The sequence below is a fragment of the Topomyia yanbarensis genome, chromosome 1 (genome assembly GCF_030247195.1).
Source record: "Topomyia yanbarensis strain Yona2022 chromosome 1, ASM3024719v1, whole genome shotgun sequence".
NCBI lineage: Eukaryota > Metazoa > Arthropoda > Insecta > Diptera > Culicidae > Topomyia > Topomyia yanbarensis.
Genome location: NC_080670.1, coordinates 154,547,848 through 154,575,232, shown reverse-complemented (window position 1 = coordinate 154,575,232; position 27,385 = coordinate 154,547,848). Strand labels below are relative to the sequence as shown.

The following is a 27,385-nucleotide window of genomic DNA, read 5'->3' as shown; positions in this document are numbered from 1 at the left end:
TTCTTGTAGAAGGGGCAAAGGAGTTCATCTAGCCAACCAGCAGGCAATTCTTCAGGCAGCTGATCAACACCGTATTTGAGAAGTTCGACCGAGATCTCATCCTTCCCAACAGCTTTATCGGTTTTCAGCTCATGTATAGCGTTCTTTACCTCGTCTAGTGTTGATGGATCATTAACAATAGTTGGGTTGCAAATGGTGAGTCGACAACAAAAAGAAGCGTCCAATATAGCTGCGTGCGTACCCGAGTGTCTATTCACCAGGAGCTGCGGCTCAAACAGCGTCTGACTGGCATTCAGCGGCTGAATAAGAAATGCTGCATCAGTAGTCTACCGAAATACCTAAAACACCGTGAAAGGCAAGAGTGGAGTTGACATAATAAAAAAAATTAAAAACTAGGTTCTTTTGCAATTTTAATTTTTAATATAAATTTTTGTTTTTGTGAAAAATGACTACATTTTTTTCAGTGTGCATTTTTTTCGTACAGAAGTTTTCACTCGCTGCAACTCGTTCTCAGGTAGTTTGAAAAACAAAAATTGAAAATAATGCCCCTAGAAACGTCTACGCCCTTTTGAAAAATTGCTCTTGCATCAATATATTGCAATTGGCAGAGAAAATCGTGGAGATTCATAAACCTAACACAACTGCAAAGTTTTGTTCGAATCGACGATGGTCATATTTTGCTATCGGTCGGTTTCTCATGGAATCTCTCATATGTCAAAAAATAGATAATATTTTATCTAGTTTTCAATATTGTACGGCACTTCAAATAGGGTGAAATATACCCATTTTGGATTATTTTCAATATGAAAGAATTCTTCGGATCGCAGGAAAAAGATAAAGGATAAATCATCTGAGTAAAAATATTTCATTCCTGGAAAAAGACACAGATTTACCGATATTTACAGAAACCCCTATCGTTACTGGAAAAACTCTAGAAAGAGAACTGCGGAGACTCCATTTTGGATCGATTGGATTCGCGTTTAGCTGTCAAAAAACGAATCCAATCGAACATTGCCTATGCTTATAACATTGGAAGTGTTGCCATACAATGCCGGGGCATACGTTGCCAAAAATGCTGTTTTTCTCTCCGCAGTTCTCTTACTAGAGTTTTTCTAGTCGTTACCACTCCTTTTCTCCTTATGAGAATTTAGCTCCAATAACCTGGATAATCGATGATAGGGTGCAATTCCTTACCTACAGATAACAGCTATCGATGACATTCTACTGCTACTAGTTATGATGGTTGGCTATAGTCTGTTGGACAAAAATATTGAAAAATTGTCGACTATCTCAAACTATAAAAGCATTTTTCAACCATTTATGAATAATGTTTTACCCATTTTCCTTGGTGAATAGCAATTTTGAGATGGGTAACAATTTACCCATATTCTTATTCGAAAAAGTACCCAATTAGTGACAGCTGGATTAGAACCATAAGGCTGGTAGTTCTGGAATTAGTTTTAATCGTGTAGAAAAAATCATGTCAAATTAAGTCTTCTGAGCCTGACATATACGATCATCAAAAAATGACGTAGTTTTATCTTTGATTTTAGTTTCACATGACGTTGAACTTCACATAACTTTATTTCACATATGCCGTTTGCTTTCCATGTTGATAAGTGTAATTTTATGGTACTGCGCATGAAATGTACATCTTTCATGTAAATTTGAACGGAACACGATTACATTTCCTAATTTCGTGAATTACGGTTGCCCATTAATATCACTCCATCGCTTCGCATCTTGTTAGCACCATAATGATAAATCACTCCGTCAGTTATACGCAAATTCAACTTTTAGAAAAAGTATTCCATTCTAATAATTGTAATTATCCCTCTTTGACAAGCACATCAATTATATTTTGTGTGTAGTGTTTCTTCCTTTCTCCCAAAAAAAAAGTGGCGTATCCAAAGCGTCATTTACGTCACAAACAAAAATATTCACTTCTACTTGAATTTACATGCGCGTTGGAAAAATCACTTATTTCTGTGATGTGTTATGCTTACCTGCTACTAGGATAGAGATCCCTGTGTTTTTTGAAGTTTTCTTGTACATATAAAACTATTATATATTTCAAGACTACCTGAAGAAACCATAAATTTCTCTCTATGCTGTAAAATGCAATGGTTTATTTTTACGCATACGTCTGAAGCATCTTCAGTCGTTTGAAAATACAGTCATCACATTTATTAGAGTAGGAAGAAGTTAGTTGGCAAATTAAGCAAAGTTTCAATAACATATTTCAAGTTGTAGTACAAAAGGAATTCCAGGCATTGCCTAAAGAATAAACATTCAGTTCTGCTTTGCAGTATGCAGACCTACCTGGCGAAGCTGTTTTTGTAATAAGCAGAAAAAAGCTTCCTAAAATGAGAAGAAAAAAATGGGTTTGAAGAATATTTTCGGGTTGAATTGAAAGCACCGACTATTTGCTTTTCATATATTTCTCAAAAACTAATCTTTGTCTATATGAATGTCATCAAAATCAAAAGAAGAAGTAGTTGGATCCACCATTAGTGACCAACAGAGAAAAGATTAATCAACTGATTCAGGACAACTATCGAGAACCGCAAACAAACAGAATCCTGAAATAACAAGTCAGACATGTAGATATAGAATTTCTTGTTTAAATTGTACACAACATAGTAGGCAGACGCAGTCCGACACTACCGACGTTCCTTAATATCCTAATCCAGCCTACTACCTGTCACTTGAACTGAACGCGGAACGAGACCTCGTCGAATGTAGGCTACTTCCAACCGCAAGAAAACGCGCTACCTCGGCGGCACTCATACATAACAGACTATCGGTAGCTAAACATTGCCAGGGCAAAACGGAGAGCCTGAAAACAAAAACAACTCAACGGGCACCTCGAGCACTGCACGGGTGATCAATGCGAATTCTCGCATTCTGCGGCGGCAAAAGCCGGTAAGGTACCCTGCGAGCGCCGAACATTTGGCTAACCACGAACGAACCGTTGATATAACCGGCGCGCGTTGGTCTTCTGCACGTCAGTCGCGATAGTTAGTTCCTCGGTTAAGGACGTGTCTCGTTTCGGTGATCGGTTCTTGGACTGCCAGTAACAAAAGTTTGTGTTCAGGACTTTATATAAATTGGCTTTAAAATAAAGCACAGTTTTGGTCAAAAACGAAAAAAAATGTGGAAAAACGTGGTGGTGTATTTCGCCATTTTGGGCTGTTCCTGGGTCAGTGGGACCACGAAGCTGCAGGAACGCTACAACTGGAAGCAGCTGGATTTCGTGTTCCCGAACCAACAACTGAAGCAGCAAGCTCTGGCTAGTGGGGACTATGTCCCGACTAATGGCCTGCCGGTTGGAATCGAGCGCTGGGAGAATAAACTGTTTGTGTCCGTGCCGCGGTGGAAGGATGGTAATTATTGGAGGGTTTTTAATTGAAAAAATACGAACTTGTGAATTTAGTGTCTTTAAGGTGATCAAAATCAAACAAACTAGTGCGTAAAAGAAATAAAGTCTGGTACTATGATTCCATTGTGCAATTCAGACCTTCTGCTTCGACGTGCTTCTGAGTTGATTTTAAGTGCACACGATAATCGGACTGGCACTATGAATCCTCCTTGGTTGGGGGCTCGACCATACGAAGGTGTTATTGAATATTTCATTTTAGTGATTCTTTATCGTTGGGGAAATTGGGAGAGTAACTGGTTCAAATTTTTCATAATTGGTTACATGAAGTGATAATCTGTGTTTATTGTGGAAAGTGATTATTTTTTGAGAATGTACAGATACAAAAGTTCTTGAACTGAAGTGATAGGCGGCTTTTTAATCAAATCTTCAAGCAAGCTCTATCATAAATCATTTTCGAATACATGGTTGGTTTGTCGATAAACATTTTTTTCAGATCTTGGTGTCATGGAAAGTTAGTCGACCGTATGGGACAGATTACGCACCAACTCGATCAGTGATTCACACGAACTTCTATGATTGCAATGCATTTTGCGCATGTAAAGATTTTGTTATGTTAAATAACGTTGAACACTTTAATTTTTCAAAATCATTTCAGACTGTCATTTGAAAAGCTGTCGATCCTTTTTCGTTTTTTTGTATCACACAAGAATTCTTCAAATAATAAGAAAAACGTTCATAAAAATGTTAAAATTTTTATTCAAAAATATTCAAAAAAATGTTTAAAATTGAAATAGTACATTAGAAGATTAAAAAAATAGAAAAAATGTCTCAAATGTTAAAAAAAATAGTCAAAGTTACTATTTTATTGTTTTTACCTACAAGTCGTCAAATTAATTTATCATTTCAGTGTTCTGCTCATATATTTTTTCTAGTTTTTTTAGACAATCCTGCTTGGACAAAAAACTACACAAACCACAAAGCAAGAAAAGCTTATTTCTTGAAAATAGTTCTAAAGAAATACCTAACGAAACAATTTAATGCATCCTTTTGGTTTTAGTTACGGTGTTTATGCCAAATTTATACTCCCTGCAGGGGAAAGAACAGGATGAAACAATATGTGCATGTGGAGACCTAACCTAACTAAGAACATTTCGAATTTCGGTGCATCGCATTCATACTGTCTCAGTAAGTGACACAGGCTTGAGGCCAGTTGGACGATACATGTTCTCCTGGCCACAATTTGGTGTCAGTTACTGATGAGATGAAATCATAGCACTGAAATTCAACTTTTGCAATGTTTATTTTCTGAGATATGGGTGGTTTTGTAAACAAATTCAAGCCAAAACTATTATTACCCATTATATGAATACTGTTAGAAAGCGTTTAAAGTACCTATCTCTAATAATTCCAATGTTGGAATGGTACATGAATTTCCAGATTACCGTGTAATCTTTCTCGGAATGAGGATCAGTGTTAACCCTGCGCATATCTAGCTCACCTCTTACTATTTGTGCCAAACAATTTGCTACGACTTCGAACTATTTCAATATCTGAAATATTTTAAGGCACTGCATTACGTATCCGATTCGATCAAGCTTGTTAAATTGCAGTGCTAGGTTTTGACCGGCTTTTCGAGCGTAAGCTGTCAAATAAAAGTATACACTGAGATAAATCTGCTACGAATAGATTCCATGAAGCCAACTTTCGTAAAACATAAGAATTGTTTACATTTTGTTTAGTTTTTATTTAAATTAGCTGCTCGTTTACGAAATGTACAGGGTGTTTGGTTCAAGGCTAAGACCCTCTCGAGGGATTATAGAAGATAATCTTTGGGGAAAAAATCGTTCTACACGTACCTACTCTTTAATCTCAACCGTTACAGAGTTATTGAACTTTTTTTCTGTAAATAACTTCTGACTCAAAAAGTAAACTTTGAATTTAAAATCTTTCCATTCGATTTGAAAGGTGAAAACACTTTCTACTAAATAAAGTCCACATATCTTTGCATTAGTGGAACTAAGAAACCTTTCACTGCTAAAGTAGTCAAGCATTAGTGTTTTTAAGATGGTTTTAGTAAATTTTCTGAAAATAATGAATTACGAACATAATCACTATTATTCAAAAGTTGTTCTTCAAGAGTATCCATAATTTGTTCTTCATCACCATATTTCTATCTCTAATTTAAAAATATGCTTCATATCCTTATTACCATAGTTTGTTTAGAAGGCTGAGAAAATATTCTACCGAATTAAATAGAAATATCATTAAGTTAAGAGTACTTAAATACTTTTCACTATTAAAATAGTTCAAAATCAAGGCTGTGTAGTTTTTCTAAAGAATTATTTCTATTACTTAATTAATAACGCAAAACGGCATAATTAATGATTTAATATTGTGGATATATTGCTACTGAATATGTTTAGACAAGTTAGAGTGGTTAAATCAGTGTTTATGTATCGTTTTGAACCAATTATCTCTTAACTTACTTTAGGTGTTATCTTTTTGTAACGAATAAGGTGTTAGCGGGTCATATTGACCCCGATTTCGAACTCAGTTTTAATATACATTTTCAGTCAAATCTACATGAATCTGTACCCAAATTGTGTGTTAGAGTTGCAATTTTCAGTTTCTGGTTAATATTACCGTTTTTAACCAGGTTCGCTAGTGAGAATCGGTGCCGAATGGGGTCATGTTTCGCATACATAGATGTATGCAGAACAGTCATTATAAATCACATTAATAATAAACACAAACAAAACAAAAATAAGAATATATATATATATACCAAATTTGTACATGACACGACCGATCTTGGACTTCCGGATTTCGATTCCGATGCCGATTCCGGCGGAATAATTTTATATCTCATAATGTTGAACAAGTGACAATGTAATGAATCATTAAAACTGATCGCAAAAATTAGTAATAAGCTTGAAAGTTTATATAAAATCTCGTCTAAAATGATATTAACACTATGAATCAATTATTGACCCTAGATTCTACGGAAAATTCATCCAGAAGATCCGGAACATCCGTATAATTGGTCAATTCATGAATCTAGTTTTTGAGCTTGAAGTTTTTTCGAAAATATCTGCTGCATTGGCATAAATTCGCAGTTATAACTGGAAAATTGGCCCCATAATGACTTTCCGGAAGATATGGAATATAAGCACAGATGGTCAATTAATGAACCTTGTCCCAGGGCTTTGAGATAACATATAAAGGTATATCATTCGCATAAATTCGTACTTGTGACTGGGACAGAGACCCATTGACCTTTCGGATGATCCGACGTAGAATTGGCCAGTTCATAAATAGGGTCTTTGTTTCGATCACAAATACAATTTCTTCGCAATAATAATTCTAAATTTTTTTTTCGAGGAAACCATAGACTTCCAGAGCCAGCTCCGGATCTTTCGGAACGATACGAATAGGGACCATGTCCCGATCACAAACACGAATTTATGCGAATGATATTCCTGAATTGATGCGAATGATATTCCCAAAAATCCCATGAATTGGCTAGATCCACTGATGTTCCGGAAAGTCATAATGTAGCCAAAAATAATCAGGTCGTAAGTGCGAACTCTTTCAAATGAGAATTTAAGAAAGACTAAAAACCCATGGCTCTAAGACCTGCTTTAAGAATTGATCAGTTCAGCAAATGTTTCAGATTTTCCGGATGGTCATTATGGGATCAATACTGTTAATTTTTCGCTAGGAACTAGAAATTTATACCAATGCAACGTGAATAACTGTTTTTGAAAAAAAATTGCAGAATTCTAGAACTAGATTCTTGAATTAGACTGAATTAGTTCTACGGATGTTCCGGATTTTTCGGTTGATTTCCACGTAGAATCCAGTATTGAATCAAAATATCAATATCATTTTAGATGGGATTTTATATAAGCTTTCAAGCATATTACAAAACTTTGGGATCAGTTTCAGTGATTGACCACATTGTCACTTGTTCAGTATTATAAGAAATGTTATGGTATCGCCGGAATCAGCATCGGAAGCGTAATGCGGAACATCCAAGATCGATCCAATCATGTACAAAACTGATATGTACATTTTTATTTCTGTTTTGGTTGTGTTTATTATTAGTATTCTGTCAATAAACTTGTGATTTATGATGACCTGGGCAATAACGGTAATATTGACCAGAAAATGAAAATTTGAACTCAAGCTAACAATTTTGGTGCAAGTTCATATAGGTTTGACTGAAAATGTGTCTTAAAATTGAGATCGAAATCGGGGTCAATATGACCCGCTAGCACGTTATTCGTAACTTTTTTATACTCGATTGAAAATTGTTGCTCTCTATGAAAGAGGAAAAGTCAAGAAATTTCAAACTTCTAGGTGCAAAACTTAAAAAGGTTAAGGGACTACAAATTTTTGTCGGGGTGGACAAAATCGATTTTTTGTAAATTAGATATCCTGACAGTACATAAGGTGAGGAATACTTTCTCAAAATTTCAACTTGACTTACAGCTATCTATTGACCAATCGAAGGCGGTGCGTTGTGTTTGATACGCGGGATCGTTGACTCGCTGCACCGACCGTTAAACTTGATTATCTTGGAATTTTATTTTGTTGAAAAATTCCGGCGCGGCGATCGCGAAATCTCAGGAACCAATTTACCGATTATTCTGAAATTTTCAGCTACGTTGTATGCAAAAATATTTTTGTTAGAATAACCGCATCAATTTTATCCGACCGGAAAACTCAATTTTTGCTGTGCTTGAAAAATAAGTTGGGCAATAATGGGTTAATAATTAACCAAATTCATCATTGTAATAGTTAATTTAATGTTTCCTTCCATTCTCTAAAAATGGTTCTTTAAATCCATATTCCCGCCTCTTTTTGTTTCGCTGCAATTTAATAGTAATTATACTTGGATAAAATAACATATAATAACTAAATTGACACATGAAAAATAATTGTCAAAAACTTACATCATCCAGCACTTATTTATTAGTCTTAACAGCGAAGCCGCTTTTCTATCAGCTTTTGCTGTGCTTATTTTCAATAAACTGATAGCTTACAAAAACAAAAAAAAATCAGCTATTGGACGTAAAAATCAACAAAATAGCTAATCGAAATAACAATTTTTAATTGAAATAGTCAAGTTGAAAATTGCTTTTATTTTATTTTTTCGTTTGCGGGGTTTTTTGTGTACTTGTTAGCTAACTACTTTGTTAAAGGAATACGCAAAAAACTTAATTCTTAAAGATATTGGCTTCTGTTTGAATCAATTGGTGTATAAAACGTACATTATGGCATTGAATTCAAGGCTAAACTTTCGTGATAAATAAAACAATTGAGAGAATATACAATTATGATGTAGTATAATATAAAATAATTGGGATTCGAATTCAAGTGAACTGGCAATCGACTTACCAACTACGCTATACTCGTCCCTTTTGTTGATTTTATTGATTTTGTTGTGTTGTTCTTCATTTTATTCATGTATTTTTTCTTTGTAGTCTTTTAATAATTTTATTAATTTTATTCGCTCTTTCAATTGTATACGTTTTGTTTATTTATTTTGCATACTTTATGCATTTTATTAATCTAAACCAAGTCACCTACCGGTGTAACAATTTACTGGTTAGTCTTGATCAAAATTTATGGTTTGATTAATTTTACACATACTGTAGGTTTTTCATACACAGTTGTGCTTAGAATTTTGTGACAAAATGCTACAAAGGGAGAGGGAGGGGTCGAAATCGCCGAAAAAAGCTACGTCATTTGTGTACGGCCCCTTATGAATAGGACAACCGCGTATTGGTATTTTTGGTGTTGGTAGTTGTACAATTTTGCTTTGACGTGCTAAGGCGAATCAAAGTACGATCCTATTGATAACTCATTTTTGTAATTTAATTTTTGGGAATTTCACAAATATTCTTCACTGCCTTTTCTGTAATTCCAAAACGAATTACTCTTATGCTCATACGATAATGTTGAGACTTTTGAAAACGATACCTTTTCTATATTTTCGCACTTTGTAAAAACGATATTAACTACCTGTGTGTGTGTTAACATACAACAGTATTTTGTCTTATTGCTATCATGCCTTGAGTCAGCTGGCTGAATGAGCATTGAAAATATCAGTATTTATAGTATTTTAAGTGACATTTTAAAGGTTTACAAGAACTTGCTTCTCTCGCAGTACTAGAAATTCTGTCCTCCTTTGCTCAACATATTTCTTCTGGTATTTATTTCAGTCCAATTGCATGAAAAGATAGTCGTTGACAAAGTAAATTGATAGCCTTTCAACAATTTTTAATAGTACTTGAAGTCAACTAACATAACCTAATTTGCGACGTTTACTGAAACTATGCCTGGCAGCACTGTTTCAGTGGAATTCAATGTTAAATGTTAATTGCGTAACCGCAGTTATATGGATGATTCTTGTAATTTTAACTGCTAAAAATGAAGGGTTTTAGTCCCAAATATTAGCCTTTCATACTTTTGGGACCAAATTTTCAATAAAACAAAAGTTTTTTAAACACCCGGTACATTTTTAACATAAAATAAAATTTTAAAAAATAGAGCAAAATAAAATAAAGTAAATTCATGAAAATTGAATTAAAAGTCCGACGGTACATTTGGTCAGATAAACGACTATAATTCAGTAGACTTCAACGACTTCATATGTTGCAAATTACCCTAGTAGCATTTTGTTCATCCCGAAAATAGGTAATGATATTTTTATTTCATAAGTAGGATTAAGTATTTTTCATACTTCCCTAGCGCTTGTGCATGTTGAATATTATTCTAAAGTTTTATAGGTATGTGTTAGAAGTTGAAAACTGTGGCTAATTACCCCGTTAGGCGGTGCAACAATGTGTTTTAACGTATATTTTATAATTTCAGTTTGGTCGCCTGCTGTTACTACTACTTACAAGCATTTTTTTTAAACATTAATCCAATGTTTATATTTGTGAATAACCTTTAATATGTACTATAAGCTAAATCTCCGATTTTGACGCAAAGTAGTCTTTGATGACGGTATGCGTCAAAGATACTGTTGAAAAAAATAAAAAAATAGTGCCGCTCAACATCATTTACACTAAGCGGTTCATACGTTATTATAGTACGTTTAACCAAGCTACAGGGTTGTTTTAACAGTATCTTTCGGATTATAACAAGGTCCGACCTTCAATAAAACGAAAGCGAGCAATTTCACTCAATACAATAACATAGAACTATCTGTATCGGTGATAAGTTGAAATGGAGGAAAAACCCGAAACAAAAACCGATGATAATTGCAAGAACCAACAGACAAACCTCGCTTCTCGTAACTGAATGTCGAAACTGGTCTTAAGTAGTATGAACGCGGTAAAAATGTGATAGCGTGCTTATTCCGAGTTCATGACTGGCGGCGCGGAGTCCTCCGATGACCAAAATGTGCTGATTTCATACGTACCGATTTCGGTTCGCTGATTGTGCCCAAATATTGTTTACAAACGATGTGTTTGTTCCCTACGCGGGTATATAATATAGAAAATGTGGGTAGGGTGTTGGGCCTGTTGTAGCCATGTTCATAATTTCTATATTGTGACCCATCTCATTAACCGTTATGTGTCCGACGCGGTACCGGGGTACCTTTTTAGGTTTCAATTCATGAAATTCCCATGTTTTATCCATAGCTGGAACTTGAAACTTTGTTAGATCTTAGAACTTCTTCTCAACCTTTTGGGTTAATAATATTGTTGATATAGCAAGGGGGTGTGAGTGAGGAGGGGCTTCTGATTATTTTTACTACGTAACAGGCCGACGTGGGTACCCGGGTACCCATACAACTGAAATGTCATTCACTAAGGTAATTTCCAAACGACTTTTATACTTTTGGGTATTTTGGATTCAGTAACTCATCCACCTTTGGAATGGGTAAAAATGAATCGGGTTACTTCATTCGGTTCCCGGGAATCCAGATTTCTGAAAGCAGGTTCCAGTGCTGGGATACCATTTGTGAACTTCAATGGAATACTAGCAATATGGGATCAAAATTCTTTGGTAATTTGACCCCGGAACGAACATTCCGGAGCAGGTTCCTGTGGGGTCGTGAGTGGCCGTTCCATTCCAATTCCATGTTTTTTTTCCATAGATAACGATAAATAACAGACTTCCGAGACAATTTGAAGAGTTTTGATGATCATATTGCTTGGACATTATTAAAATATACGAATCATACCCTAGTATTGGAACATTACTCCGGAAAATCCGGATTACCAACAACCAGATCCATTCGTCCGATTCAATTTTACAGAATCAAAAAGTGGACTAGTTCATGAATCCAAAACATCTAAAAGTGTTCAAATCGGTTAGAGGAAGTCATAGTTATGGGCATTTCAATTTGTGTGTACCCGGGTACCTTCGTTGGCCCGTTAAAGATGTTTTTTTGTTGGGCACATAACGGTTAAGAAACTTTGAACAGCGGCAGCTATCTTTCTTCAGAGCATTATATTGGCGCAAATAGTGGCGTGATGGTCTGTGTTTCATGATACTAGCCATTTTTTGATTACTCGATCAAAATAAATGAATTTCTGTTAAATTTGTATCAATAAACTTTGCTTCGTTCAGAATCCTATACCCATTCAAATATGTAGGATGGATAGTTGAGCTGAGATGAATTAGAGAACAGTTACCTGTCAAATATTTTCTAGGAATGACTTGAATAGTTTGATACCGATAGATGCACATTAGTGTATTGATTGTAGGTCGTGTAATTATCTAAATAGTATGGCTGTTCCCGTCATGCCTAATACGATTTAAATAGGCAAACCACCCCTACACGGCGCTTGAAAGTGCGATCCAATTCTTCTGCCAACCGGAATGGTGACCCCGATTAACGAAAACATCGACGGGAGTGACTTTGTCGATGTTTCGTGTAAATTGTAACTCAATTGACTGCTTTTTTTTTTCTTTCGTGAATAATTTCATCGAGGTTTGCAAAATAATTTGGATGAGTTGGGTCTGGTAAGGGTCGATTTCTTCATTCTCGCTTTACAATTAACCGGTAACCTACAGCTTTACATTTAAACCGGGCTTACCTGGCTTGAAAGTTATCGAAAATTGAGTCACTTTCCACAACATGAGATGTGAATACTGCCAGTTGCGAGAAACGTTCTCCATCTATTCTCTTGAAAATGGTTTAAAATTTTGTTAAAATGTATAGAAAAAAGCAAAATCGCAGAGCTACTCTCTCGAATAATGCTTCGGCGACATGTATAGAGCAGCGGTTCTCAACCTTTTTCGTACCACGGACCCCTTAGAAATCATCCTGGGTTGTTGTGGACCCCCACGAATAAACATCGATTTTGTATGTTATCAAGATGTTATTTTCAGTTTGTTAGGAAACAAGTTTAAAAAAATTAATCCTACACTAGGAAAATATATTTTTCCTTTGCGGACCCCCAGCAACGACTCCACGGCTCCCTAGGGGTCCACGGACCCCAGGTTGGGAACCACTGGTATAGAGTTTTCATATCTAAAATCCTATCGAGTGCAAGCAAAGTTGGAGAAAGGTCACTTCTAGATAAACATGCGCAAACGAGAGTCTCTCTGTGTTTAGTTTCTCTTTCGGTTTTTATAGTATCATTACAAAACTTTCCAGTATTGTTTCAATAAATATCGAAATACTCTGATGTCGTCTAGCATATTATACTAAGAGTTAATGAGCAAACTATGAGCGACCTAGTTATTGATGGAAAAGAAAGTAAACTAAGAGAGACTCTCTATGTTCTATTCACGTGTTTGTCAAGACTTCACGATTGCGCTGAAAGATGATCTGTTGAAAGATCTTCACTATAGTTACTATATTCATAGTAAGGCGGAGACACTGTGCGAATTGAACATGTCAAATGCCGGTGCCAATCGAGCATGACGTCACATAAAATGTTCTTTTCGGATGTTTATGGAAAAGGTATTGTGATTATGGTGATAATTATTTTAATTTTTCCTTGTGTTATCGAGCGTAGAGAAACGAAAATAAACAAAAAAAATAATTCTGTGACACCAAGACATATTCGTACAAGTATGAAACCACATCATATCATCGGATTCGTGTATGTAAAGTTCTTGTTGACGACGTCAACAATGAAACTATTAAGCTAGAGCTTGAACATTTACATGGGATGCCAGTGTTTTCTTCCTGGAGTAAGAGCTGCCAGTTTTCCGGCTTTTGTGTCCGCTTAACTATGAATATAGTAACTATAATCTTCACGGGTATCTCTTTTCAATTCTTTCTAACTTCACCTTCATCCCTAGTTTCAGTCACGGTGTCTTTTTTTAACAACTTTATGCAAAAAAAAATCAGAATCTATGAAACTTCAGGATATGAAAGAATAAGCTTTCGCTTTTCATTTGAAACCAACATCAAAATAATCCGTCGGGGGCCTAGAGCAACTTTTTTTTTAGTTTTTTTTTCGTGAAAACATAGATTTTACAATTGAACTAGTTCATATTTCTGTCCCTAGATGGTGCTTTAGACATTCGAACAACACTAAAAGTGAGAATCTGATAGATATTTTAATTATCTACAACTTTGTAAACAACTAAAAACCGATTTGAAATTATCCGGAAAAGTTGTTTAATATTTTAACGAAGTCTGAGTCTAAGTTAGTTTCACAGAAACCCTAGTGGTTTGTAAGTCAATTCACACGCACTTTTTTATTTGCCAAATACCTGTGTTTAGTTGAACAGTGCATTCAGCGGAATTTGAGAGCTTGGAAAGTCTCATCTTTTAGCTGAAAATTATAATTCCAGATTCCACCTGATATAGGGCACCATTAATATTTTTGGGATGAAAAGTTTTCAGTGTTGACCAAAATAGTATGATATTAATATTCTTCTCCAAGATGGTGAGTGATTCCTCCCGAAGAAACAGTTTTTTCAATGATGAATGCCTTCTTTTTCATTTTTTCGACTGTTCTCATTATTGCATGAACCTCCTACTTTGTTAGCATCTTCGTATAAAATTCACTTATCCTGAACTTCAACCTTTATATTTGAACAAACTCAATGAAACTGTTACCACCATTGCAATATGATGAAAACATACTCTTCGACGGATAGAACTTCAATACGAAACTGCCCGGAATTCAGTTTCTTGGCCTCATGTTTGGATTGTCTGTTTTGCATTGATATTGTCATCATGTGACGCATGAAATGACAAGGAATTCAGTGATATTTATCAAAATTTTACTCCTGAATCTGGTTACTAAAGATTATTTTCGAATCCTATTATATGTCACATCAAATAAATAAGAGTGATAGTTCATATTGGTAGCTACACGAACAACTGTGAACTTTTTACGACCGGTTAGTAGAGTGAAACATATTTTCAGAAATTCTTGAATCGTGGATGCAAGTGGATCATTATAGTCTCATATAAGCAAAAAAAACGGTGGCGTCTTTTTTATGGAACCACTATAACTTTCTTACGAGAAAAGTTGTATCACACTGTTAGGTATGTTAGATTTTCAATATTAATTCCGGGTTATCAAAATTCTACAAAATAAAGTACCATGAACAACAATTCTGTGAGCATTTTGCAACCTTCGATATAACGTACAATTTTTAAACCGAGATGTACGTTATAGAGTAAAGCTTTTCTCCAAAAAGCTTTGGTTTGACGATATGTTCGTAAATTGTTCCAAAAGCTGCAATGCTCGGTTGAAGCCCAAGACCGATTTTTTTTCCTTCACGATTATTTCTGCTTGGAATATGGTACAGTATCTACCTAGCGAGTGAGATTGTACCAAACACATTTCGCGACAGTAGACACCAGCACCAGCACGTCCCTTCATCAGAGAGCCGTCAGTGTAACAGGCTCCTTGCACTTATTGTTGTCTCTCAATAAAACCAGACAACCACTCCTCTTGATAGAAAAACTTTACACATCGAATGTCCTGTAAGGCAAATTGTGTGTAGCATCGCTGGGAACAATAATTTATTCCTTTCCTTTTTTGTAAAAAAAGATCAGAGTGCTTGGTTTACCAAAAGTATCGTTTCTGTTGTAAATTATGCTGAACTTACGGATTGCACTGTGTCACTTTTTTTAGAACTAATCAAATAACATATTTGATTCGGAACTCACAGTGTCAAATGTTGAAGCATGTTTTTTTTTTTCATATTTTCGAAACCTATCTCCTTGCATGTATAGAAATATGCAATACATCCACTGTCCAGTGGTGAAAACAATTTTTGAACGCTTGTGTTTTTTGTGGAAGAAATTTGATAATGCAGTGCAACAACACATTTCAAAGAATAACAAGTGGCAAGGTTGCATTCTGACGTGTGAATGGAAGAGCAGCTTTAAACAATAACTGTAATCCTATCATAGTCGAAGTTTATAATCAATGAAACTGGTGCAATGGAAGTTTTGCTGACCAGCTCAAGTAAAAATAAAAATGTTAAAACGAAATATCTGACTGGCGACGGAACATTAGGAACTAGCTATATTTCTTTAATGGTACCTGCTCGCAAACATCTGTTCAATTAATCGACACAAAATCGTTATTAATGAAGCACACACTCGCAAGTTAGTTACTGACATTCTTTTCAACATATTGATTAAGTTTAGTGGCTATTTGAAAGTAGTTCGCAGTCGCTTAGGAATGTTTCCTAGTTTTTAGCACTTACTCGTGTTAATGGAAAACATTTTCGTATAAGCAATGGATATTAAGAATTCGCAATGACATGATTAACGCTATAAATAAGTATATCAATAAAGCAGCATACGTTCGCATTAAAGCATTACCCCACACGCACCAACAATTTATGAGAGGAGATTTGCGCACTGCTACCAGTGCCACGACGAACTTACTCGCCTATCACATATCACCATCATCATCATCATCACCATCATCAACAGGATCGGCAGGCGGCTGTAGTAACACCCCACCCACGGTAATTGTAACACTACTAACTGCAGTTTGCGTCACCTCGCCTTACCTTCTCCGTAGCTGATGGGAAGCGAAGCGTGTAGTCAGACACCGTGGACTGGTCTGGCAACCAACCAATAATGCTCACCTGCAAGAAGTATGTGTTATGCCCAGTTAGCTTTGATTTCCGAAGTACGAAGGCCTCATCATCTATCTAACTGATGAAATGGTTTGCGTGATACGCTGTCGTCGATTTGCTAACAACGCCGTCCATTGCGAAGACTGGGGTGGGTTTCCTATATCAACAACCGAACGGAATGACTGAATGACTTACTGCCTTACCGACCGTTGCGAGGCGATTTCAATTGCTTCCAAGTATAACCGCGTGAAAGGAAGTTACTCGCTGTGAGGTGGTAGCTTTGCACTGTGATGTGCTGAATGTGCCTTTCTCGAATACGAATGAAGTGACAAGTGCTATGACCTGTTTGACAGGTAGATACACTTACTTACTATACAGTAGTTATGGGTTCGACTGCTTCCAAGTGGGAAGTTGTCATTTAGGGTAGGTCGTTGCTGCATCGAACGGCTGCAAAAAAAAACAATACCAGTTGATCGTCACGAGACCTTTGGGTCCAATTTATGTGACAGATATGTGTTTTGAATTGTTGTACTCAAATTTCGGCCATCAACAAATCTACTGGTCATCAGTTTCAGTACTTTGTGGTCTGTTTTTGTTTTCGTTCGCAACTAAGGAAACCGAAGCGCTTGTTCTGTATGACCGGTGTATATTTGTGACGAAAACTGCATACCACCATAGTTTTACCAGCTTACGGTAGCTAATTGTACAAAACAATTGGTTTACGGTTTACAACTTATTTCCATTGATTGGTGTGTTTGTCGAAATTCTGTGATTTAGAATCAGTTATAGAATTTGATCGGCATTTTTACTTATTCCCCTTTAATTTAGCAATATTTGTGGTCGATTCGTGAGATTTGAATCTGCTGGATGCGAAAATTGGTGTTAAAATGATTGCAAAATGCTGTTATTTTCTATCGGTTGTTCATGCTCCTTGCCTTGCTTCTATTCGACGCAAGTTTATATTTGTTTTCCAATTCCAATCAGTTTTTGTCGTAACCAAATTGAATTGAAGTTGGAGAATGATGCTGAACTGTTTTCAACGAAAGTAGGAGAAAGAATCTAGTGAGACTTGACCAGGTTTTCAGTTAAACTTAAGTCAGCTTCTACAAAAATTTACAATAGTACAATAAGCATTGAAATGTTATAAACAAAAGCATTGTACACATTCAAGATTTTAAACATTTTTAACCCTCAAAAAGGCAATGGGTCTCAGAAGCCTTACTAGTTACAGTTCTCTCTTCCAAAATACTCTTAATTTGACATACAAATGATCAAGTTTTGTCGGGCTATCGTTTCTCTCGCTGATTAAACGACAAAAAAGAAGCCTTTTATTTAATTGGGTCTTAGAAGCGATGCTTCTTTAAGTTACAATTCTAGCTTGCCTTTTTGAAGGTTAAATTCACTTTTGCAAAGTTTATAAAAAAATGTTCCTGTGATCGGTTTTATTCAGTCAACGCCTGGGAAGATTTAACAATAAGAATTTTCAAAAATTACAATAAAAATATCAGCTAAAGGAATGTTGTAATATTTTATTATCATTTAGGCGTGATCTTAAGTAATCTAAAAAAATAAAAATAAAAAAGAGATTGATTTCTCAAAATTCTAGAAAATCAGATTTCATAAAACCTCCTAATGATTAACATTTTCTGAAGACATCATTAGGGTTACATCTAAACATAATTTCCCAGAGTTTCTGTCAAACTACTGATTGAAACCCTATTTTTTGGAGATGTTAGCTTCGAAACATTACTTTTTGTGTGCAATGTCGAGTAAATTTTGGTAATAACCGAAGAAGTGGTAAAGCACAGATGGAATATCTTTCAGGAAGAAGACAATGATTTTAGCTTGAATGTAGCTGATATACCATGTAGATCAGTCACTTGGAGCACATTCATCGAACGTTCAAGTTGAGGTACACTGTGACAGTGGCAACCTGACTCGCCGAAAATTTTTCGAGAATGCTCTTCCCCTCCAGAACAGATTCAAAAGTTTTTGTTGTCACTTTGTGCCTGTTTTTGTTATTGTGAAAGACGCCATTTGCTGAGCGGAGGGACACTCAGTATAAGGCACGGTTTTATAACAGTCCTATCATAGTGCGTTCAGTGCAATTTTGCCTTGCTTGATTGATCGCGAAGGTCTCGAGCGGTTGTATGTTAAAGAACAGATACAAAAGTTTTTGTTGTCACTTTGTGCGTGTTTTTGTTATTGTGAAAGACGCCATTTGCTGAGCGGAGGGACACTCATTATAAGGCACGGTTTTATAACAGTCCTATCATAGTGCGTTCAGTGCAATTTTGCCTTGCTTGATTGATCGCGAAGGGCTCGAGCGGTTGTATGTTAAAGAATTTGTCGCTTGTGCTAGCGTGTATGTAACTTCGCGTGCATTAATTCGATTTTATAATTTATAATGATCGTGCGCGGATTGTGAATCTGATGCTTAATTTTTAGTGTATGGTACAGATGCTAGAAGAGAGTCATTTTCCCCGTAACACTAGTGTTTCCGGTCATGTCGCCATGGAACATGTTGTCTAGTAAATATGAGCGTCATTTTTTTATTGGTCCAACTAAAGGCATGAGTTTAGGCTGCTATTGCCGAGGGTAGAGACTTCCGGACGTTACCGATTCGTGATAGCGCGAGCGCTGAATTAATGCTTGAGACCGCCTTTGTACATTTCTAGGTGCTACAAAGTTCACTTAATTACCGGGGTGTTTTAATGTTGTCGAGATCACGGGCATAAGTATGTGTAGATGATTGCTTTGTTAATTTATTTATTTTTACATCTTTGATATATATCGTACAGATTACACGCAATGCTATTGCTAGTGTCAATGTTAAGAATTTCTAATTGCTAACTTATGATTAAAACTAGTGGTATGGAAGTCATAAATTAAAACAGTTTCGTTGAATCTGCTACAACATCTGTCTAGCGGATTGTTCTGGCCATATGCTGTGCGGTGCCTGGGAATCCACAGAAGCGGACGATTTCTTATATCGCGAGGGAGAACAAATAAATGAATCGTTGAGAGAATGTCGGGACAGCCAATATTGTTCGACAACATATCGAAAATGAACATTCTTTGCAAGAACATGCGGCGAGAATCCAGCGTTGGCAAATCTAGCAACATGCGTCTATTATTATATGGCGGAAGACGGATAGGGTCGTTCCAAGGCAATTTTCTGAGAGCAAATCGTACAAAATTTCTCTGAACGCGCTCCAGTCGGCTACTTGAACGGCGTTGTATGGCGCCCATACTTGTACAGCATACTCCAAAGTGCTCCGGACCAGTACGCAGTATAAAGATTTCAGTGCGTAGAAATCCACAAAATCGACTGTGTTCCGTTTTAGAAAACCCAATGTTGCTAAAGCTTTCGTAGTTGTTGCAGTGATGTGGTCGGCAAAACGAAGTTTTCTGTCGAATAACACTCCCAGGTCACGGATAGAATCCACCCGCTCGATCACACAGACTTGATGAGTATATTCGCAACGCCTTATATTTGCCGAGCGTCCGAAACTTATCATCTTACATTTATCAATGTTGATCTGTATACCGTTCAGAGAGCACCATTCCTCTATATTGGCTATATTGTCTTGGAGCACAGCAGAGTTGAGTGCTGAAGCAATTGAACGATAGATTTTCAGATCATCAGCATAGAGTAGTTTTTCAGAGTTTATGCGAGTGCAGAGGTCGTTAATTAATAGGAGAAAGATAAGTGGCTTTAGGTGACCTCCTTGAGGCACAGCGGTTGGCGTTATGAATGCGCTTGATCGTGTAGTGCCAATTCTAACGAAGGCAGATCGTTGTGATAGGTAAGAATGCAGCCATCTGGTAACCCACACAGGAAAACCTAGTCGCTCCAGCTTCAAAGCAGCAATGTTGTGGGGCACCTTGTCGAATGCTTTTGCGAAATCAAAATATACAGCGTCCACTTGTTGACGCTTCTCTACAGCTGGAACTAGAAATGCGATTGCATGTCTGCGTTTGTGACCAGGTTTATGTTATTGCGAAGGCCACGAACGATTGTACGTTTGGAATGGGAGAGATTATGAGTGTATATGATAGAATAGGCAATTAATTGTGTTAGTCAGTGTTAGTATGAATCTAATTTAGGATATCATAACATGCCGAATACAGAACAAAGAAACAAATAGATTAATTAGAAGTGTATACATTGACCGATATTATTTTTGGTATATATCAGTAGTGGAACAACATGCAATGAAACTACTACTTTATTTGCCATTAACGACAATTGTATTCTATTAGGATTGCACCATGGATGATTCACGTGAGTCGGTGAATTAATTGTACCTTTATTTGTCCAATCCGATCTTCCCAAATGAATCGAATCAAATGCACAAATCGAATACCGGAGGGAATATCCACTATTCGTTCATATTCGCAAGTTCTGCATCCATTCCCTGCCCAGCCGTCACAAATAAGGGGTGTTCCATATCAAATTGCATCACGGAAAAACGCTGTAAAAATCTTAAGCGTACCGATCCTTTTCAAACTTTTTCAATAAAATTATTTCAATCAACTTCAATGCCGTAACTATACGCTCGCACCTTGCGCTTAACTTCACTCATTAGGCTCTTGTACACCTGGGTGCAGTATCTTCTATAGGGAAACCCACTTTTTCTTCATGTCTTCCTCAGATTTGACTTCCTTGAGATGCTTCCGTAGTGCCTGCTTTATAATTTCCCAGTATTTTCAATGGGTTTTAGCTCCGGTGCGTCGGGGGGAGAGGGTTTGTCCTTGGGTACAAAAGTGACCGCGTTGGCTTCATACCTCTCCTGGACAATATTTGAATAGTGGCACGAAGCTAGATCCGACCAGAAGATCGTAGGGCCCTCGTGTTGCTTCAATATAGGAAGCAGACGCTCCTGTAGACACTCTTTGAGGTAGATCTCCCCGTTTACAGTCCCGGTAGTCAAGAGCGGCACACTCCGTTTGCCACATGAGCAAGTCGCTTGTCAAACAATATATTTATTGATAAACTTTGAAAGTTTCTGCTTCCTAATTTCCACCCGAAACTTGAAACTTGTGCTGGGCGATGAAGAACAGTAGCCCCAGAAGCTGCCGGAAGTCCGGCTTGACGTAAGACTCATCATCCATGATGAAACTTGAGCGCCCCGACAATTTTTACCTGAAATCGGCGGCGTGGCACGGCTGCGCAATAAATACGACAATTTCAAAAACTTTGTCGAAGACACCAACTTTCTTTCTCGTCAGTAAAAAAGTATTTTTTTTAGTTCGATTATATCAAGAACCGCCTAATTTTAATTCTTATCAGATTGTGGGGAATATTCATATAAACAATCCCTTCAAAGACACCCTGTGAATATATTCGATGGTTCGGCTTCTAGTGAATTAAGTTCACGTTTGGGTTTCGGGTTCTGCATATATAAAAATTCTCGCGTTCGGGTTGGGTTTTAAATTATGAAATTCTCGGGTTCGTGTCGGGTTCGTAGTTTAATAACCACCCGCTAGGCTTGTTGTTAGTCTGTTCTTAACATAGTTGCGATCTACAAGATTCTTTAAAACCATTGACTGCGAAGGTCGTTGTATCCCGGGGACAACTTGACAATTCCTACATACTGAACTCATAAGCAAATTTGTGCTTTGGTGGCATCCAATGGAGCAACATTTGAAAAAGGCACTTCGTCATATTTAGGGTCAGGTTCGAGTTTTCAAATTTTAAAATTTCGGGCTAGGCTCGGGTGCGTGTTTTTCAGTCTTTCAAACAATCGGACTCGGGTCGGGTTCGGGTTGGGGTTCGAATAAATTGAAACCCGACCATCTCTAGTTCGCACTCTCTCAACCTTTTGAACGAACACGCCGTTCTTTTTTGCTTTATTCTTCTTTTCCCTTGTTGCGAACTATTTATTTTGCGCGCAGTGCATTTGCCATTTACCTTCGTACTTAAGTTGTATTAGCTTTTCACTCATATCAATGTGGATCCAGGTTTGCGTAACTCTTTTCCCCATTCAACTAATAAAAGTTTCTTCCGGTGCCAAACCTGGAAATACAGAGGTTAACACTGTCTCTATAACAACGTTTGTTATACTAACATTCTTTTCCTTCTCTGATGACTGTAAGGACACAACCGGCGTCGCTATTGGCATTTCAAAGTATGGAACGCTCGAAACGTAGACAATGAGGCTGGATAGCTACTCCCAGGATCCATTCGATAATTCTCTATACAATTTCGTTTGTTTTGGTCAACTACGGAGAAGTAACTACTAAAATCTATCAGAATATCCCAAATCTGCCCAGTAGAGGTACAGCTACAGAATAAATAATATGTACAGATTCCAAGTGATGTAGACTTGACCCTCCAATCTACCCACAACCCCAACTAGCCTTGGTCCTCCCTACTATTGTAATAGATAAATGAAATTGTTTACAAATTTTTAATTTAGGTGGTACTGAATCGATCTCTAAAACTCGTAGTTTCTTTACATAGGATGCTAAGAAAAATATTGAATGGAACACAGAACAGGATAATGAAGTTAGACATTGTTGCTGCTAAATATTAAAAAAAAATCCAACTTCCTTCTATAATTTTAATTTAAATTAATTGGCGCATTCAGTGCGCCAGAATCCATAAGAAATTTATAGTAAATAATATCTCCAGGTTTGAACAATAAACGCTAGTGTACTATACAATGATATCAAATGTTCACAAATGTCAACTCAGTATTCGAACTATTGCCCAATAGGGTCGGTAATAGTCAAATAAGCAGGGGTACCGATATACATCGCACTTTCTTCGCTTCATTCAACAGAAAAGTGGGCTCAACTTGTTCCAACTCCCTCTACATCTGCTGCAGCTCCATCCTCATCGAAGCCGTGCACATGACGACGCCACGTCTAGAATATTCAGAGCTACCTACATAGGGAATTCAATAACTCCATTGACGATTAAAAAAGTAAACAAACCATTATTCACCCGGTGTTTGTATCTTTATACCAGGTAAACTCTCTTCCATAGGTTCACTAGATAGGGCGTTAATCCCATTATTCCAATGTTCAAATTATCACATTATAGCATTGAGAGTTTGAACCTGGCCGACTCCGTTGAGTTAATGGAATTTCCATGAACATTTCTTTTGAATGTTATTAGTTAGCGTTAGTGAAACGAAACGAGAATATTGACATCGCAAGATGCCGAGTAATGCACGAAATGATGTAGTTCGCTGCCTAATGGTTTTAAATAGGCAATTTACCCTAGCTTCGAAGAACTTATAATTAAATTATAACCGGTCTGCATATGTCGCTGTTGGCAGTACCGATCTATGTTTAACTACTGATCGGAATAGGAAAAGTAATAAATATGGACTGCGCTGCTGGTGGAAGAGTAAGCGCAAGTTATTTCGTATCTTGTGAGGCTGGACTTCAATGGCAAGTAACTGATTGGTTTTTACGCGGATATAGTTGTAGCAACTGACAGCATGCAAAAATAGCGTCTTAATATGGTGCTAACGTTTTTGGAAAGGAAGCGTACAGAGAGCCTTTTTTTATTTGGACTAAGCGCAAATTAGCAAATTAGACCATTTTGCATATATTAGTTAGTCAGCTGTTCAAATTCAGATCACAAGCCCCGTGACCGGGAATCGATTTATGACTTTCTACGAAGACACTTTTTCACACCACTAACTGATCGACGCTGGTTCTAACACTTTTATTTCACTTTTTTTCAGGAATCCCCTCGACACTCAACTACATCGATATGAACCAGACACCGTCCGGCTCTCCGCCACTGATCCCGTATCCGGACTGGGCCAGCAATGTTGCTGGTGATTGTGAAAATGGACTCAACACGGTGTACCGTATCAAAGCCGATAAATGTGATCGTTTGTGGCTTCTGGATACCGGCACCGTTGGCATCGGAAACACTACCCAGCAACTCTGTCCGTACGCATTGAACATATTCGATCTGAAAACTAACCGCCGACTGCGTCGCTACGAACTTCGCGCGGAGGACACCAATCCCAACACCTTCATAGCCAACATTGCGATCGATATGGGACGCAGCTGTGAGGACACGTTCGCGTACATGTCCGATGAGCTCGGTTACGGATTGATCGCTTACTCGTTCGAACAGAACAAATCTTGGCGATTCGCCCACAGTTTCTTCTTCCCGGATCCTCTCCGTGGAGATTTCAACATTGCCGGATTGAACTTCCAGTGGGGTGAGGAAGGTATCTTTGGAATGTCGTTGTCGCCTTTGCAAGCGGATGGTTTCCGTACAATGTATTTCTCCCCATTGGCGAGTCACCGCGAGTTTATGATATCCACCAAGACGCTTCGCGATGAAAGCCGCGTAGAAGAAAGCTTCCATGATTTCCAATATCTGAAAGAACGAGGACCGGATGCTCATACAACCTCGCGAGTCATGAGCGAAAGCGGTCTCCAGCTGTTTAACTTGATCGATCAGAATGCCGTTGGCTGTTGGCACTCGTCTCTTCCCTACAGTCCGGAATATCACGGAGTTGTCGATCGAGATGACGTTGAATTGGTGTTCCCTGCTGACGTCAAAATTGATGAGCAGGAAACCGTCTGGGTCATTTCTGACCGTATGCCTGTCTTCCTGATCACCGAACTGGACTACAGTGATGTCAATTTCCGAATCTTTAGCGCTCCTCTAAGTACGCTGGTGTCGGGAACCGTGTGCGATATGCAACCCACATTCGGGCCTGCCTCGGTTCAGCCCAAATTTGGTGGTTCCGAGTCGTCCGACACATCGGTGGTTCAAGCTGGGTACACGCAACCTATCAGCTACACTCCAACGATATACGCCCCGACTAGTGCCCCAACTAGCGCCGATAGGTACTCCACCGCGGCCTACGAAACTCCGTCATCACACATGTTCTCCGCCCAGCAGTATCCGACCACGGCGAAGGCCTATCACTACAACAAGTACCATAACGTACAGTACCATTCCCATGGTGACGGACACGGTCCGGGGTACCATCACCAGCATCACCACGGAGGAGATTATGATCATTCAGGATACTACTCCGGATATCGTAATTGGGGTAGCGGCGGCAGCAAAAAACACGAATCTTTGAAGCAATTCTTCTACTAATAGGAGCACATTTACTGTGAATATTATAGGTAAACAGCCGAAGTCGGGGAACGGGTCGTCGTCGGTTATTTTTGTTGAATAGATAAATTATTTGTAAAGTCGATAAATAGTAGGAAAAAGTGAAAATGGAATAAATTAAGTTATGATAGTAGAAAAGGTGTGTGTTTCTTCACTTCCCTGTTAACAGATGAAAACTTGCCGTGTATATGAAATGTTTTAGTATCTGCTTGATGAGCCCGATATATTCGCTCTTTTTCATGAACAAGCCAAACAAGCTTCCAATCATTTATTTCCAATATCCAACTATTTCCTATTAGAGCACTGCACATTTCATCACCTCCATTAAATGTCTAGTCACTAAAGATGCTAAACACGCTGGCTTATAATCGTTTAGTTCGAACTTCAAGAGAGCTATTAGGAACACGACCATCATTTCAGTTCCACGATCAGCGAAAAAACAACGTTCACTGTGTGAGAGGTTCCATTCGACACAGTAAGGGCAGGGCCCATATGATTCATTCACAGCCGACATATTTCAGTCCCTTCCGCCTTTCAGTCTACGCAATGGAGCTGCACCATGACTTAGGGCCTCCTAAATCTGTCGCCTTCTACGACATGGTAACACAAATTGGGTGAACGCCTTAAGAAACTTTCTCGGGAAACAAGCACAGAAGGTACGGCTTGCTGACGAAAAAGCGAAGTACATAGTGTCAGAGGTTTGGTTTCCAAGGCAAGTACGATGGCAGAAAAAAATTCCGGGAAGGTGTAGCCAGAGTTTGGAAGTTAAATACCGGTTACTCTCGACTCCTCAGAAATTATACTGTTTGATTGCTCAATGATCAAGCGCAGCCCTCATCAACGGCTCTTTCGTGTGGACTAACTATGGCAATCTTTAGATTATGACTGTTGTCCAAGCGCAGTAGCCTTTGCGGCAGGTGTTATAGGCATCCCCATATCCATGCGGCAAGTGTTATAGGCATAGATACTAGAGTGGGACATGGTTACATGAAAAAAATAAAATTTGGCTCCGAGTAACTTTTTGGGTCCCATTTAGCTCCCAGAACAACTCTGCAAATTTTTAGCTCGATCGGTGAAACTATATTTTTGCGCCCGCGGTTTAAAGTTTACATGGGATTTCGCATGGGAAAATTGTCTTTTGCAAATTAATTCTTCCAAGAGTCGCCCATTATCTCCTAAAAATAAACTGATGTCTGATTTTTATAGGAAATTTGTCAAGGAAACAAAGTCTAGAAGACTGCAAAACGTTTTGATGCTTGTGGAAAAAGTTATTAAGCAAAAACTAATTGATGTCCTGAAGATTGATGAAAATTTCACTTTTCATAGCATCACTGCTTCTGACGGTTTTATTATATACAAAAATTTTAACTTTCTCTTATTATGTACAAAAGAAGCCTCAATTTATTTCTCAAAACCTTGCGAAGTGGCCAAATAGTATAGATAAACGATTTAGATACATTAAGAGAGGATTAAAACAAAATTGCGTATAATTGGACAGCCAACAGCAGTGGTGCTAGAAAAAATGAATATTTTATCAATCATCAGAGCATCAATCGGTTTCTGCTTAATAACTTTTTTCTCAAGCATCAGATCATTTCGCGGTTTTCGAGACTCTTTTTCTTTGTTAAATTTCCTATACAAACCACATAACGATTTATTTTTAGGAAGTAATGAGCGACTCTTGGAGGAATTATTTTGTAAAAGTTAACTTTCCCATACAAAATCCCATGTGAACTTTAAACAGTGGGCGCAAAAATATAGTTTCACCGATCGAGCTAAGAATTTGCACATTTGTTCTAGGACCCAAATGGTACCTAAAAAGTTGCTCGGAACTGGAATCTATTTTTTGTCCCACC

At 37.6% G+C, this 27,385-nt stretch overlaps 1 protein-coding gene across 1 annotated transcript; it reads left to right on the top strand.

Moving 5' to 3' along the window:
• Nucleotides 1-2,991: 2,991 nt before the first annotated feature.
• LOC131678079 (protein yellow) lies at nt 2,992-25,667 on the top strand. Its single transcript, XM_058958212.1, has 2 exons — nt 2,992-3,386; nt 24,124-25,667. The coding sequence occupies exons 1-2, from the start codon at nt 3,155-3,157 to the stop codon at nt 25,509-25,511; spliced, it is 1,620 nt and encodes a 539-aa protein (XP_058814195.1). The 5' UTR covers nt 2,992-3,154; the 3' UTR covers nt 25,512-25,667.
• The last annotated feature ends 1,718 nt before the right edge of the window (nt 25,668-27,385 follow it).

Coding starts and splice junctions, on each gene's coding strand:
- LOC131678079 (XM_058958212.1), top strand. CDS start 3,155: ATGTGGAAAAACGTGGTGGTGTATTTCGCCATTTTGGGCTGTTCCTGG. Junction 3,387..24,123: donor CGTGCCGCGGTGGAAGGATG/GTAATTATTGGA, acceptor ACTTTTTTTCAG/GAATCCCCTCGACACTCAAC.